The 16,094-nt window shown below is 43.5% G+C and overlaps 1 protein-coding gene across 1 annotated transcript; it reads right to left on the bottom strand.

The window, feature by feature from the left end:
- Positions 1–3,998: 3,998 nt before the first annotated feature.
- hoga1 (4-hydroxy-2-oxoglutarate aldolase 1) lies at positions 3,999–16,093 on the bottom strand. The gene is made up of 7 exons (XM_029496083.1): positions 15,592–16,093; positions 14,996–15,124; positions 14,296–14,423; positions 13,780–13,914; positions 9,780–9,876; positions 5,932–6,065; positions 3,999–4,665 (listed from the first exon to the last, which is right to left on the bottom strand). Exons 1-7 carry the CDS (start codon positions 15,815–15,817, stop codon positions 4,516–4,518), a joined length of 999 nt encoding a protein of 332 aa, XP_029351943.1. The 5' UTR covers positions 15,818–16,093; the 3' UTR covers positions 3,999–4,515.
- Between the last annotated feature and the right edge of the window lies 1 nt (position 16,094).

The raw sequence follows: 16,094 nt of genomic DNA, 5'->3' as shown, positions 1-16,094 counted from the left end.
AAAACATATTGTGTCATTAATCGAACTGTGTTGAGGAGCTTTTATAGTTTGTTCTGGTTTTCTGAATATCAACGTGGATCAGGTGGCGTCTCCAGGGCTCAGTGTTAGCTGTTTAGCACACTAACTGCAGGAAAACAAAAGACGAGAGTGGATGTCATCGTTTGCACCTCAGGAAACACACGCTGGTGAGCGATGAGGTTTGCAGCGTCGATTCTGCTCAGCTGGATAAACAACTAACAAAACTCACAAATCGGTCCTTTAAGTGTGAAGCTGATCTTTGGGTGTTTTCACCGGTTTCAAACTGCTCACGATGTCATTTGCTCCAAACTTTATTTTTATTTTAATTGAGACGGATAAACAGAGACGCCGTGACATTTATCTTTACTGACAGTGATACAACGCACCAAAAACGCAGTATTACAACATGTTGATATGATTAAAAAGTTCAATCCGAATACAAACTGACTGAGGTGTGCTCAGACTGAAGGGTTAGTAGGAGCCTGGATTGTAACTCAACACAATGAATGCTGTGTTTATTGGTGTGTAACAGTCAGCAGAAACACACAGCAGCTGCTGATTTAACACAATACTGCGTGAATATAAACAAAGTTTAGGGCCAGACAACCTGAGCAGGAAACAGGCTGCAGAAAGGAAATCTGAAATTCATCCAGATGTGTGGACACCCCCCCCCACCACCACCAGAAAGAGGGAGGGAGCGTGGAGTGAGTCAGGCAGCAGCAGGGGAGGAGGGGGAGAAGATGGGGGAGGGGGAAGGAACGTGAGGATGTTTTCAGCTCGGTTTTAATTTGGAGCGGCGCCGCCGGATGGGGAGAGAGAGGAGAGAGGGACCGAGCATTACATGCTACAATACACAGAGAGGTCAGCACACTGCCGGGGGGGGGGGGGGGGGGGGGGGGTGATGGAGGGAAGATGAGGAGGAGGTGACGAATGACAAACTGTCAGGTGTGGAGGGATGATGTGGTGTATCGGGGGGGGGGCTGTGTGTTTATGTGCATGTAGGAGAAAAGGTTCTGACATGTTGCCCCCACCCCCCCCCGTGACGCTGCTGCACTGAAGGCGGCTTTTTGCTGACTCGCCACTCGCTCACCCTCAGGAGCCGGAGAGAGAGGCATGCCCCCCCCCCCCACATGCCCTCCAGGAGTGGTGGCATCATTGCCCCCTCCCCATCCTCCAGATAAGATTGGAGGGATGCCCTTGACGCAGCGCAGCGTCTGCACGGTGGCAGCTGTCGCCTCCATGTGGCTGTTTAAAGAAGCTACACCTCATAAAGATGGAGCAGGATGACAGCCCAAAACAAACAAACAAAAAATAAACAACTTGTCTACAATCTGACAGTTTTTTTATTGGAGGGACTTTGAACTCTGCTGTCAGAGCGTTTTCATTTCACACTAAATATAAAAATAAAAATGTGAAACATGAATTGGGACGAGTCTTTAAAAGGGTTTTTATTCGTATAACTCTCTGGGGAAAAAACAACAACTCCGAAGCGCTGTCACTGCCCTTGGCGGGAGCCTTTAGAGACAGGTGAATAAAAAGAATTCACCTCACAGTGGATAAAGATCCTTGAAGAGGTGGCTTAATACAAGCCAAAGGTGTGTAGGCGTTCACACTTTCGCAGGAGTTGAGGCCTCCTGAAAGATAACAATCCCACAAATGGATGAATTCCAGTGAACTTCACACGAGAACGTCTTTCAGAGTAGAAAAGTTCAGCGGCTCCTGGCTCCATCCTGAACTATCAAAAAAAAAAAAAAGAATTTCTGTGCAGTTACTGAATAGAGCTTTTATTTCCTCTCAATCTTTTGGCGGATTCAAACTAGTTGAAGCTCTACTGAGTGCGGGTTTTGTCTTTTTGTTTTTGTGTGTAAATATGAACAATAGTTGGACTAACACAGGAGAAATCAAGGAATCTAACTGTGGCCTAAAACCTCAAAGTCAAACTCCTCATTTTTCTCATTTCCAGCAGCAGCTGCTGTTTTCAACAAAAAAAAGGAAAAGGTCCTGAAAGGTTATCTCAGCTCGAGTAAAGTTAAGAAAAATTATTAAAAAAAACCAAAACAAAACGAAAACAGACAACAAACATGGATTTGAACTCAAAGCTGAAGAGTCGTGACCCGGACACAACAGATGATGACAATAAACACAACTGACCCTTTGACACCGAAGATTCCTTTTGTCCTGCTGGACTTTTTGTTTGTTTTACCCAAAAACAGACAGAGCGTCCTGTCAGTGTGTGCTTTTCTCCAGAACACGTAGAACCTTCAATGTCCGGCAGCTTACACAACGTTTCGCCGACTTCTGGCAACAGCGTGAGTGGAATTACTGCAACGACGCCATATTGGCTGTGAAGTGCAACTTCTCAGCTTTCAGAAACACCTGGAACCATTCGCCATGTGGCAGTAATTCCAAGAGCAGCGGCGCTGACTGAAGAAACAAACAAACATGAGGCGTGTCCGAAATGTAAATGTACACTTCTGACTGTAGTAAACGTGGAGAGCAGTTCGATGCTGGTTTGTGACATGAAGCGCTACACAACTTCTACTTACAGATGCTAACCACCATTTCATCGCACATTTGATGACTCTTCTGTTATACTGAGAAAAATCTGCATATTAGTTATATTAATGACGGTTATTATCAGTTTGTTAACCAAATATGGAGCTTGTGAAGAGTTTCTTTCAGCTGTGGCATGAAAAATTCAAGGTTATGAGGGTGTTGACATCACAGAAAACAAAAGCTCTGAATAAAAGTATCCAATTAATTTACAATGTCAGTAATGTGTAACAAATATATATATTTTATTATTATTTTTTTTTTTTAATCCAAAGCACACAAGACACAACCTCTGTGTCCTCCACTGCAGTTAAGTTCAAGTATTCCAGGCAGCTTTGAAGGCAGACTGGATCTTGAAGTGGGTGTAATATCAGCCTGTAACTGTCCTTAAAAGCTTTGAAAGAGAGGAACATAATGAGTGAAGCGCCTTGAACTGGATAAGTGTTGGCAGAGCGAGCCCCTCCCTCCGGAGGCTCCGGTGCCTGGTTTCTGTGGCACAGGAGCAAACATAATACCACCTTTTTCTTTCTTGTCCAATGAGTATATTTGAAAGATATCTTGCTGCCAACAAGGTGCTAATTGGAGTCACGGTTAGACAAAAGCAAAGACGCTGCTGAAGGCTCTCATCGCCATGGCCACGTGCTTTTAATTGCAGGAGCGATTTAGCTTGTAGCTTTTATCACATTAACCTTTCCTGCAGACCAACAGGTGAATCTGCTGCCTTTTGAATTTTATTGATTTTCTGCTTTTTATTTGGAGCCTTGAGTGCAGGGTTTACCAGCATTCAGCAAAAAAAAAACCCCAAAACAAACAAACAAACAGAAAACAGCTTTCACGGAAACTCCAACTCCTCGTAGTGCAGTGCTGTAATTTTAAAATGCGTGCATCTGCAAGTGTCGAAGATGCCAACGCACTGTTCCTCTTTTTGTCTGTGGACGTCAAACTTTTCAACCTGTCACACACTTTTAGCACAGTTAAAACTAATTTATTCTCTGTTCAGTTATAGATGATCTTGTTTTCACTCCCTTCTTTTACATTTCTATTCTTGAAGTAGGAGAAGTCTGAACTTACTATTAAACCGTATTAATGTACAGTTTTGCTAAACACAGTCAGCTTCAGTCTGTTCTGTCTGTTTTTGGGGCCAGATACGTAACGTGTGGAAAAACGACACAAACATGCAAAATGACTTGATGTACATAGAGTCACATTTTGAAATCTAATTTCCATCTCCCATTATTGTACATAAAATAGTTCTCTTCAGACAGAATCACTGCTCGTGCCAAAAAGTTATGAAGGAGAACAACAACTTCACAAATTAAACAGTAAGCTGTAGTTCAGTGGCTGTGAGTTCTTTTCCTGGATTCTTTGGGCCGTTCATTCCCACCCACACTCACATTTCTGCCATTCAAAAAAAGCTCTTTGTTGAGAGAAAATTGGTCGGAGTGACGGCGAATGATTGAGGTCAGGAGCTCGCACAGCCGGAGAGCCAATCAGAGAGAAGATGGCAAAAACAGACCTGATTTCTTCAGTTATCAAATAGAGTGAAATTTTATTGTGAGAAAAAGTGAATGTAGAGTTTTATTTGTAACATTTCTGTAAACTCACACTGCGATTTGTTTGACAGCGATTTTTGGCTTGAATAGAAAAGTCTGCTTTAACAATAATTAATTCCTAACGCTGTATTAAACATCATTTGGTCTGGTGTTTATTTTGTCCACTGAAGATGTATTTACGTGTTTAAATTCAGGATTCAGGCTTCTTATGTGACAAAACCAAATTCAACTCTTATCAAAACTGATTTAGATCTACATGTATATTTAAACTATGAATCATTATCGTATATAATAACTGCTAAAAGAACACGTCGATTAGGATTTAGAACTTTGCAGGGCTGAGAGGCAGCAGCTTTATCATCTAGCTGGATCACACAGACACACACACACCTCACAGCCAGCCGTTGGAGGTGAAGTCCCGCCTCAGCTGTTGGCTTTCGGCCTCCATCAGCGGCTGCAGCGGTGATCGACAGGCGCCGCCGTGGAAACCGAACCACTCCATCGCCTGCTTCAGGGCGGGAACTCCTAACTTCCTGGTCACCTAGCAACACAGAGATCCAATCAATCACCACGCAAGATGCCAACCCCCTTCGACAAAGGCTGCAGCACGGTTTTAAAGGTTTATCAATAACAAAGCTTAAACTCAGGCAGGTTCCGTTTGCAGTGATTGATGTGCTGAAGCTGACGGCGCCTCCCGATGCAGCTCGGAGGAGGTGGAGTCGGCCGTGTGGAGCTGTCAGGGCGGTGACATTTAACACATTTAACACATTCAACGGAATGTGTTCGTAGCCTGAAGGAAATTGTTCAGCACAGTTTTCTCACTCACCTCACTCTGACTCTGAGCGCCAAACTCTGGGATTTAACTTTGAGGTGTCATTGAGTTCAATCAGTTTCAGTCTCCCATTACTGAACAACTCAACTCAGAGCTCGACAGGATCTGGGGCTCTTTCTCTGTCATGGGCAGCAAGTTGTATTCATTTTGTGTTGTATTTGTGAACGCAACAACCTCGATTGAAAAAGCAAGCAGGCAAAGTTTGTTTATTTAGCTCTTTGTAACACTTTTTCTCTATAGTGTGTAATATTAGGTATTTCGCCAATACGGACCAAACGGGACCTTTAGATAAGAACAGATCTTTATATTTAAGTGTTAAATCACTTCTTGCGGCTCACATTGTGTGAGAGGGAGATTGGCAGGTTTCTGTTCAGACTGTTTAACTCCTAATCACAAAACAGGCAAGTCAATAAAATAGCTACCGTAATTTCCAGACTATAGAGCGCACCTGAATATAAGCTGCACCTGCTAAATGTAAAGAGAAAAACTGTTTTGTACATAGATAGGCCGCAGGTGTCGGAAATATGGCAGGAATTATGTTACACAGAAAGATTGTGTCTTTAACTTGAAAGCTGCATCATATGCATCGCTTCGTGTGTTTCCATGATAAGCGCAAAATAAATGGCTGATGTAAAGAATTTAGTGTGGGTGCATTTAATTCAAAAACAATTTCATTGGTCCACTGTGACCTGTTGGGTCATTGGTCTGATGTGACGCTAAATGTATTGGCAGCATGAAGCTTGTTGCCTGTAAAAATCCATAAATTAGCAGCAGGGTCCAAAGTGTTTGAAAAAAGTAGTTTATAATCTGGAAATTACGTTATGTGACTCCATAAATTTCCTTTTGTCACATCAGCTCCTCACTGAGAAATCAAACTTTGTTGTTAATCAGTGAATCAGCTCGGCCTAACGGACGCCTCCATCGTCTGCGGTCTGGCTGGGTAAAAGCGTCTGGTGTGCAGCAGATGGTACTCACGGCGGCGTTGGGCTCGATGAGGCGCTGCTGCAGGACTCTGGCTTCCTCCCAGCGACCGGACACACACAGACGCTCTAAGTCACACAACTCCCGGCCCAACACGTTAGCCAGCGCACACACTCCGCCGACTGCACCTACAAACACACACGGAAAAAAGGGTCAGAGCTGAAAGGCCTTTTTCCCTCTTCAGGCTCGTTAAATGAGAAACACTCTGAACTGGGTGAACTTGAAGATCGATCTGAATTTTAAAGGAAAGCGATGACAAAGAAATCTCAAATGATTTCTTATATGTTCAGAGCCTTAATGTGTTGAAAAAAAGGAGCTTATTATGGAAATGTGGTTTTCTTTTATTCTGTAACGTTTTGGTCTCCCAAATGGGATTAAAATGACGTGACGTGTTACAAGATTACTAAAAGGACACGGACGTAACTCCTGGTTACACTGAATTAAACGCCTCACTGAACTGAGCAGACAAGCTAAGAATTAATATTAGAAATTAAGTTTGATGTTTTTTCTAGACCGGTTGTTAAACGGCTGTTTATGCGAACGTGGCTCCTTTAAATTGTGGAGCATGGATTCTCCAAAGACAATAAAACAATTTTCTCTATTTTCTGCTCACGGTTCAGATCCAAACCAGTGATTTTTCAGATCCACTGCTTTGGTTCAGGGATTGAAAACTGACACTGATATTTGTGATACCAATGTTATGAAAGCTGTTTATCAAATGAAGGTTAAAAACTCAGATCTACTTTTAAACTCAGCCTCTTTACACACTCAGAAGTGTTTGTATCAACAGATTATCAGATCCTGGTCCACGCCTGCTGCACGCTGATTGGCTCCTTAAAGTTGATAAGAGTCGCTCATTTACTCCTCCGGTGGTGAAATGTGGCATTAATTACCTAATCTACTAATTTATCAGCTCCATAAAAGTAAAGAATCTCTGATTGTTGAAGTTCAGATGTCTGTAAAATGAACCCTGTGAACTTTTTGGTCTGCTTCAACCTTCAGCTGCTTAAAAGTGATGATAAAAGGAGCTCCTATTTTACAAAGTTACATTTTCCATCCGTTATTGTCAAGCTGCTTTAGCTGGTAAAAATAAAATACAGGTTTCCCAGTGCAGTCTTTGGTGCAGTCTCTCTTTGAGAAATGTTTCGGATCACGTTTGGTCGTATGTGCATCAAGAAGTCACTCAGTGTTTAGATCTTAAATGCTCCTTCTCTCAGTCATGCAGCGTCGCAGCGAGCCTTCAGTCTTCTGTCTGGATATTCAGTTTATTCCTGTGACATGAAACCATCCGTTTCCTGCTCTGCTGTAGACACAGATTATTTACTGTCAGGGTTTCTGAGATGGAAGCTTCTCTCTGTACTGCTGTTTTTCTTTCCTGACAGTGTTTTGGTTGTTTTATTTACAGACCAAAACACACAGATGTTTTCAAAGGCAACAGCATATCATGGCCTTTCAGAGCGACATCTCATTGTATGCCTGGTGGTGGAAAGAAGCAGAGAAGCAGCAGCATCCGTCTGTGGCCTTGGAGTTGTTGTTGTTGTTGTTGTTGTTGTGGATATAGACGAGCCGGAGGCTGACTGTCCAATTCTGTCTGATTTCTGTTTCTGTGGCTGACATCAGCTTACCTAACTATGACCGACAGGCAAGCTGCCCTCGCTGAGGCTGAGACAGACGGAGACGAAGAACAGCTGATCACGACCAGAGCTGAAACGAGCCGTTATCATCAGCACCGCGAAGACTGATGACAAGACCGGCCCTGTTCTCCGAAAACCGAAAACACAACATCATTTCACAGACGGCTAATAAACCTGATTTTTAATAAATTAAAGCTGGACATGAGAGCTCTGACATTAGTGCTGGCTCACCATATCCCAGGATTCATTGCAGGCCAGCGATTAAAATAATATGGCAGCAAACAGCGACACACTGGGCCAGAGAGCAGGGGATGGATGTGGGGGGCGTTTCAATGCCAAAAACCAAAACCATGCAGGATTCAATCCAAATTTCCCCACAATATTTTATCATAATCCCTAATTTGGGAAAATTTTACTGAATCAAACAAGCGTTCTTGTAATAATAACAACATCAGTAATCAAGGTCAGCTGTTGCCTTTGCAGAAGCGGGTTCAAGCGAGCAATCGTAACTTTTCCAGTAAAGCTTTGTTTCACGAGGCTCTGGGAGGTTTTGACTCCGCCCCCGTCAGCATCACCATGGGCAGCGAGGTGGCCATCAAAACTCAACCTCAGAGAAGTCTGTCCATACAGCGGTCGAGTTAGATACTACCTGGTTTTTGCTTTTTGTTTTGTTTTATCAATGTTGTGTTTTGTTTAAGGTTTCTTTATTGAATCGCTCAACGTCATGTTTTGTTTTTAGTTAACTCCAACGGAAGGACCACGCACAAGGAGATAAGACAGGGATGAATTTAGTTTGTTAAACAGACGTTTTGGGTGACATCCATTACGAAGACTGTGTTCAACAGGTTGTTGTGTTTCACACAGTTCAGGAAAAATGGCTTCGTCCGGCTGAGGTGTTGTGTGTCTGTTGTTGTGTGATGGACACAAACAGCTGCTGTAACAGTTTGACAGGAAGCTTCTTCAAACCTCCCTTCAAATCCAGCACAATATCACCTCTTCATCTCTGGCCCAGACCAGGTGTCATGTTTTCGAGCTGTTATCCTGAAACATCTCACTCAGATCTTGGTCATCTTTGACCTTGACCTCTGCGATCCCTTGAATAAATTCTTTCACCATTTCTGGTGTAGTCCGGCATCAGCATCCCTGCAAACAAGACCACCAGTCCAGTCCAGTCCAGTCCAGTCCAGTCCAGTCCAGTCAGCTCCTGTCTCCTCTCCGACTGTAGTCTATCAGAGCAGGGACGCCTCTCCTGGGAGCAGCTGGTCTCCTAAAACCCTGACACGTCTAACGAGCTCTTCTTCAATCGATGTAGAGCTTCGTACTTTCATCAAGGTTTCCTCGCACACTGATTATGAGCGTTTGATAAATGGACATACTCAAAGCTTGACATTGAACGCATTCAGTGGTGTCTTTCGTTTTATGGCAATGAAAATTGAAACAGGGCCTACTTAAAAAAAAATAGCATAAAATAAAAAATCCTTGTCTGTGGTGCATTCACTTCAACAAAGAGCGAGAGTGGAATTGTAAAGTTCATGTTATCCTTCAACAAGGTCAATGTTGGCTCATTCATTTGAACTTTTTCTGCATTTGGAAACATACCTTCTTCTTTTCCATGAACAAGACTGAAAATGTGCTCAAATGCAGAGTTTTTAAAACTGTTCACACTTTCAAATGCAGCAGATTACTTAAAGTAATAGTTCTAATTAACCCTGTGATTCACATCTTAACTAGATTCAATCCTTCTGCCATAATTGTTTCTATGTGAAATTAAATGAAGGTAAGAAAGTCGATGTAAAAATCGTAATTAGCCTCAGAAAATTGTTTGCACGACTGTGGAAAGTGTGTGATGTGTATGACTTGTTTTACTTTCATTCAGTGGAACTCAGTATCAGGATGATGATGAAATGTTGCGTAGCCAGTAGATAGTGACCTACTGGAGAATCCCCTGAGGGAGCTGCTTGCTGTGTGTGAAAAACACTAATAACGATGGGCAGCAAAAGGTTGATATTGATATTTGATAGAAGATGTCACCAAATTTGGGTCCTCTGCTCTTGTAATTATGCAGCAGGGACCCAAAATAAAAGACAGATAACTTCAACCTCTTCACTTCACAGTAGGAGGACTGACAGATGTGGGGGGGGGGCTGTGCCAGCGACCGCCCCCTGTGAGGGAACAAAAGCACTATTAGTCCTGTTTTAGACTTCTTACCCACACAATAGGCGGCCATGAGAAACCCAGCAGAGCCTGCCAACACCTGGAAATCCTGCGTTTTGGTTTTGTGAACAATCAGGCCGATCCGTGTGATCTGAAGAGTCAGAGAGAGGTAAAAAATCAGCACTGATTCACTGTCATCACTCCTCCCTGCTGTCTGAACTAATTTCTGCTGTAGCATTTTAATCCCCGGGGAGGCTGTCAGGAGACACAACATCTCCCAAGGTAAACAAATCGCTCAAATTGAGACGGGCACTGACTCTTTACATGCCGGAGGTTTTAGGAGGAGGGAGTCGTTCAACATCCCAAATGAAATAAGAAGAAGAAAGGGGAAGAGGAAGAGAGGGAAAACAGGCAAGTCCCATGTGAGATAAAATACAGGAATCAACTTCAAAAGAGGAGGATGGGGGGACTCATGAATAATTTATACCATCCTTATTTTGTTTTGCGTCTCTTAATACTCTTTTGTCAAACCAGATATGAAGAGCCAAATCCAAATAAATCTGAAATGTTCAAAGGGAGCATAAGACGACTCTGCGGCCGCTCTGCACATGAAGCTCAAAACTCCACAGGGAAAAGCTGCAGCCTCCGGTTCCAGCCTGCACCAGCGTTAACGGGGGAGGGTCTATTTTTAACCGCCGGGTGTCAATCAGTTTGTCTGTATCAGTCATTTCAAACACGCAGGACTGTAATTGATCAGTCAGTCAATCAGGTTATAGGAGCTCCTGCTGCTCTCCTGAAAGCTTGAGCACTCTGGCTATTTAGCTGCAGCTCCCCAGTGGGCAAAATAACATCACAGCAAGACTGCCATCTGCCCCGGTGACAGAAAAAAAACAACACTTTTTCTTTTTAAGGTCTCATTATTGTCATTAGCCTGAAGCTAATTTCACAAATTCTAATGTACAAATTAAAAAAAAAAAAAAAAAATGCATCGAAATCCTTCCAAAATACAGAATCACAATTCTGACTTCTGTACTAGAACGGCGATAGTCTGTCTACAAACTCGGGCTGATAAAGCAGCTGTAGCTCTTCTCAGTGCGATCACAGCCAGCGAGCCTTTAACTGCCTTAAACTAGTTCTTAGCTGTCACAGAAGGATTGTTAATGGTTAGACAGAGTGTACCGAGTTCTTGGAGGAAATATTCATTAAGGTTGTCTCTCCCATCAACAGCATTTGGTGACAGCAAAAATCAGCAGCGTCCACCGTGTTCTTGTGTGTTTGCATCTATTTTTCAGGTCAGAGCTGTTGTTTCTAATCAACAGCCGTGACAGCAAAGCCAAGAAGAGATGAAACTTTAATGATCCCTGATAGGAGGATTGTTAAATACATGACAGACCATTAAAGGCATTCCAGATTAATATGCCAGTTGATCACAGTTTGTTTGTTTTTTTTCAATAAATATGAAGCATTATATTTATTTCATGACAAATTTCCCCTCCCACAGCCGACTGCTGTCACTCTACCGATCATCAGCGTCACAATATCTCGGCCATCAAACTGCCGCTAACTCCTCACTGTCCAAAATAGAAACGCATGGAACCTGCATGCCAAGGCTTCATGTCGTTTGTTTCAAAAGCAGCTGAGAAAATCTGAGGGTTTTTCAGCTGTTTGATTCTCTAATGAGCTCAGAAACCCGACTCAGAGAACAGCTGGTTTTAAGGAGCCATTGAAGATGAGTGCGTTTATTCCGCATTAGACTTCAGCTTCGGTTCAGTACGAGCTGAGAGTTTCAGTTTTCCTGTGAAAAGCATCATTGTGCTGAGACAAGCTTTGGGTCACAGAGTCCTGTCAAACCTTCATCACTGAGACTCCAGCATGTAAAGTGTTTCCCCGCACTGAAGCTCTGCAGCTGCGATGGCTCACTAATCTACATCTTCATCTTCTGTGTGTTCAGCCAGCTTCAAACAATAACGTAGACTTTAGCTGTTTCATAATTAGCCAATAAAATGTTGTAAACAGTGACCGACAAAAAAGTTTATCTTCACCAACTTTGAAGAAGTTCCCTGAAAGTCTCACAGAGATATCAAACACAAACGTCTTCTCATTCAAACCTAACGTCATATGAAACTATAATTAATAGTAACCATAACTGTTACCGTCCATCAACATGCACTGCAGTCATCATCAACACTGTTGTTGTAGTTGCTATGTCTCATTACTATTACTGCCTGGTAATGTTCCCCTGTTCTCTTTCTCAACCCAGCCGGAGAAGTCAGACAGCCGCCCACCCTGAGTCTGGTTCTGCCTCTGAAGCTGCCGCCAAGTGCACATTTATTCAGTCTCTGTAAATAACATTTTATTCCCAGCTTTATTTGCAATGCGCCAAATAAAATTTGTCACTTTTGTGACCGTGAAACAGCTGCATGAGGTATTTCAACGCCAAGGCCCTGCAGTATGTGGCTGCATTTTCATGTCAGCAGTGAGGCTGCCATCTGACGCCCACGACTGAGTTATAGACAGGAGTCTTTTAAAAAGCAGCAAAGGAAGGACAACAGATACGTTCAAACCTTGAAAATGCTCCATTGTGTTAGGCGCCGCTGTGTCGCAAACTAAAAGCTGTGAAATGTGATAAACTTTTCGGAGCTTCCAGGTAGAAACAAAGACAGCGGAGAAGCTTTTCCAGAACCGATCACAAGCAGTTTTAGAGCAGACGGAATCGAGCTGTCAGACAAATTTGGACCTACAGTCTTTGAAAACCTCTGAAACTGGATTAAGGATTCAATTCCAGCCATGATAAAAAAAAATACATGGCATTTTTGATGAAGTAATCTGTGAACCAGCAGGCGCCTACTGATGTGGGGAAATTTGAGTTTGTCGTACATGTTGTGAATAATCTTTCTGCCGCTCGGCTGCCTTCCTCCCATCGACCCGTCACCCCTGGTTTTCTGTGTTTGGCCTCTTCACGCCTACAAATTGAGCGAGGCCACTATGTGCTTGAACTACTCCCACACGTCTCTCTTCCAGCAAGTGGACAAACATGTTATTTCCCAAATCAGAAATCCATTTGCAACTTCTGGTGCACACTTCCCACACAGATAAAAAGGTGTGAGGAGCTAAACCAGAGCAGAATGTCCCCCCTAATCAAATAACCCTGCAATCAACCCTGCAGGAAAAAATTACACACTTTAGTTTTAGGCTCTTCAATTAGTTATCACTGTTCTCTGCAGCTTCTCGTGGTTCCAACTCTCTGAATGGTAAAGATCAGTTTAGTGGGGAATCAGGAAAAGTGCTGCTGGTATTTCACAGCAAAATGTCGCCTGGACTCCTGAACAAGCCGCTTTAAAAACCATCATGGCCCTGAAGACGAATGCGGATGACTCTGAAGACCATGTGTTTGCTTTGTTAAACATCCTTTATCTATTCAAAAGAAGTTCCAGTATTCTACATTTTTATTTGCACGTACTGTTTTAGCTTTCATTTTATGATTAGAATTTATTATATTTTCACATATATATATATATATATATATATATATCTCCTTCTTCATTCTTTTAATTAACTTTTCATTGTTTTAGGCATGTGTAATATCTGCAGTCTGCAGTGTAATTATATTGAAGCAAATTGTTTTTCTTCACTCTGTAAGTTATTATTCATTTAGAGGTTCTTTGAGAAGAAGAAAATAAGAAGTTCTTTTAACTTGTTTTTGATCTGCACACACTGAAAAATCAGTCACTGCCTCACAGTTTCATCTCGGATTCAAAATCTCCATTCAAAATGAGCCTTAAAACGATAACCGACAGCTTCCAAATCACTTAACAGGTTTTTGTTTTACATCCAGTGAGATTTGAAAAGTGGATAGCGGCTTAAACGATAAAGTCTCAATAACACTCAGTTTGTTGACTGAACTGAGTAAAACAACCTCAAGAGAAACAATATTAAATAACACGATGTGCTCAAAATTCAAACCCGATACGTTACAGGAACGTCAGATTCTCGGCCTGCAGTTCAGTGACACCGATCACACAGACGGCATTCAAAGATAAGAAGCACTCCTTACGTCTCCTCCACTGTCTTTGAGGCCAACGATGTTTGGATGCTGAGAGAGCTGCACCACGGCATCAACAGGCAGCTCCAGCCCCGTGTTGGCAGGAACGCTGTATAGGACCACTGGCACCGGACTGCAGTCCGCCACCTGCAGGAGGGGGGCAGAGACAGCACTCCTGAAACACAATACCAGACTGGAATTCACGACTCAGCTTTCATTGGAATTAGCAAAATTTCCCTCTGATGGGATTCATGAAGTATTTCTGATTCTGTTTCATGTGTTTTAAAATAATGAACAGAGAGGGACAGGAAGAGAGGAAGAGATGCTGGACTGGACTGAGATCTGGGGTCACATCTGGGCCTGGAAACGGTTCTAGTTCTACTAACTGTTCCTGAACCGTCGTGGCAGTGAGGCAGGGAGTGTTATCCTGCTGAAAGAGGCCACTGCTGTTTGGGAAAACTGCTCAGCATCAGTGTGTAAACTGGGAAAAACGACCATGTTGGTTTGTGGTGTTTTTTGTTTGCGAACCTTGGTGAAGTGCTGGATGAGAGCGCGACTGTCCATCTTGCCCTTGTAGAAGCACGGAGTCACCACCAGGACGGAGTCGGCTCCAGCTGCCGCCATCTTCTCTGTGAGCTGCTCTGTGGCTCTGGTGGCTGAACACACACACACACACACACACAGTGTTAGTGTCACTAAAGAAAACCACGTGTTTCGTTTTTAAACATCTTCTGTGAGTGAAAGGCCTTGCAAACATACAAGGCCTCTGTTATTAATTCACCATCTTTTCTTTCTCCCACTTCAGAAAAATTACCACAACAGCTCAGATTTCATAGAGTCTGTATAACAGGGAAGGTGAAGTAAAGGCATAACCAGCGTGTCACGGGTAAGCAGGAGTGTCTACTGAGCAGATTTACTGAGAAATTAAAAACTAGAAAGTAAGTGAATGCAGGAAGATGATGAGTTTCATTCCTCATCTTTTCTTTGTTGGTCACTTTGAACTGCCAGAACTCTGCAAACAAAAGGCTTGATGATCAAAAAAATCTGTCATTTCTGCATCTTTTCCGGTTCAAATGAAATTAAATTTGATCAAAAGGTTATTGTGTTGTCTAGATATGTGATGTGAGCTCTTGACAATATTAAAATGCAGCTTTTCCCACTAATGGCGGTTACTGTAAACGTGTTACAGGTTTTTACTGATGATACAAACACACAAATTCAGACCTACATTCACAGCCTGATCCGGCCATCACCAGTTTGTCCAGGGGGAGGGAGCGCCTGACCGTCCTCACCACCTCCACCCGCTCCTCCACCGTCAGGTACGGATACTCCCCATTGGAGCCCTGAACCACCAGGCCTGAAACACACAACTCTCCCAGAGTCAGACCTTTATCTGCTGCAGGTCCACATCCTGAGGATCTACACTTCTTTGGGGTTTTGTGATCCGAGCCCTGACGATCATTTAAGTATTTATTCAGTACTCTTAAAAAGAAGCCGTAAAAATAACAACAACAATGATGATGATAATAATAATAATAATAATAATAATAATAACAACACAGAGGCATTTATTGATGCTGTAAACTGTTGGAACACTCCACCAGAGGGCAGCAGGCAGCAGCAGGGTTTACGCTTTTTATCTCAGGGCTGAATTTAGTCAAGTCCCTCGGTGAACAGTGATACGACCCCCTGAGCTGGACTGAGGTCAGCTTTCCCAAAGACCTGGACTGAAGTGTTGCTCAGGTCTGAGAACCTCTCACACCTGATCCGGGTCCCTGACCCGTGCTTTACTGGAGGAACCACTTTTCTGTTAGCTCTTCTGACCTTTGAACGGGATCTGCGCGTATTTCTGCAGGTTTTGCTCCAGTCTGGGGTAGTCCACGTCCTCCTGGGCGGTAAACGGGGTGGCGATGGGCGGGTAGATCCCGCTGAGGTCCAGCCTGGTGGGTCCAGGGGCAGCAGCTCTGTGGCTCTGGGCTCTCCTCCAGGCCGTCAGGCGGGCTCCTCGGCACCGGGGACCCAAAGCTCTCCAGACCCGAGCGCACAGCATCGTGGAGCGGACACGGCGGTCTGTCCTCTGGGACTGTGAGCAGCTGCCCGTTAATCACTAACCCGCTTCTGTAAATATTGACCAACTTTAAAAGTCTCCCAACTCTTCACTTCTGACCGGCTCGATCCACCCGGGACCGGATCGGGTCTCCGCGGGGGTTGGAGGAGCTCAGTGCGCCTTTTTACGCTTAATGTGACACCGGCAGAGGCTTTCATTCATCTGACGGATGTTTTAGTGACTGTCAAACAATGGTCACCTCCATGCAGCGTTAGCAAAG

Source organism: Echeneis naucrates, chromosome 1 (assembly GCF_900963305.1).
Source record: "Echeneis naucrates chromosome 1, fEcheNa1.1, whole genome shotgun sequence".
Classification (NCBI taxonomy): domain Eukaryota; kingdom Metazoa; phylum Chordata; class Actinopteri; order Carangiformes; family Echeneidae; genus Echeneis; species Echeneis naucrates.
Note: the sequence above shows the minus strand (reverse complement) of the source record. Positions and strands in the feature narration are given on the sequence as shown.

Bases quoted from the DNA above. Each gene is read 5' to 3' on its own strand.
- hoga1 (XM_029496083.1), bottom strand. From the start codon at position 15,817: ATGCTGTGCGCTCGGGTCTGGAGAGCTTTGGGTCCCCGGTGCCGAGGA. The intron at 15,125-15,591 runs GTCAGAAGAGCT...TGTGTGTTTCAG, and splicing joins CGCGCAGATCCCGTTCAAAG to GCCTGGTGGTTCAGGGCTCC. The intron at 14,424-14,995 runs GTAGGTCTGAAT...GTGTGTGTTCAG, and splicing joins GGCCGGATCAGGCTGTGAAT to CCACCAGAGCCACAGAGCAG.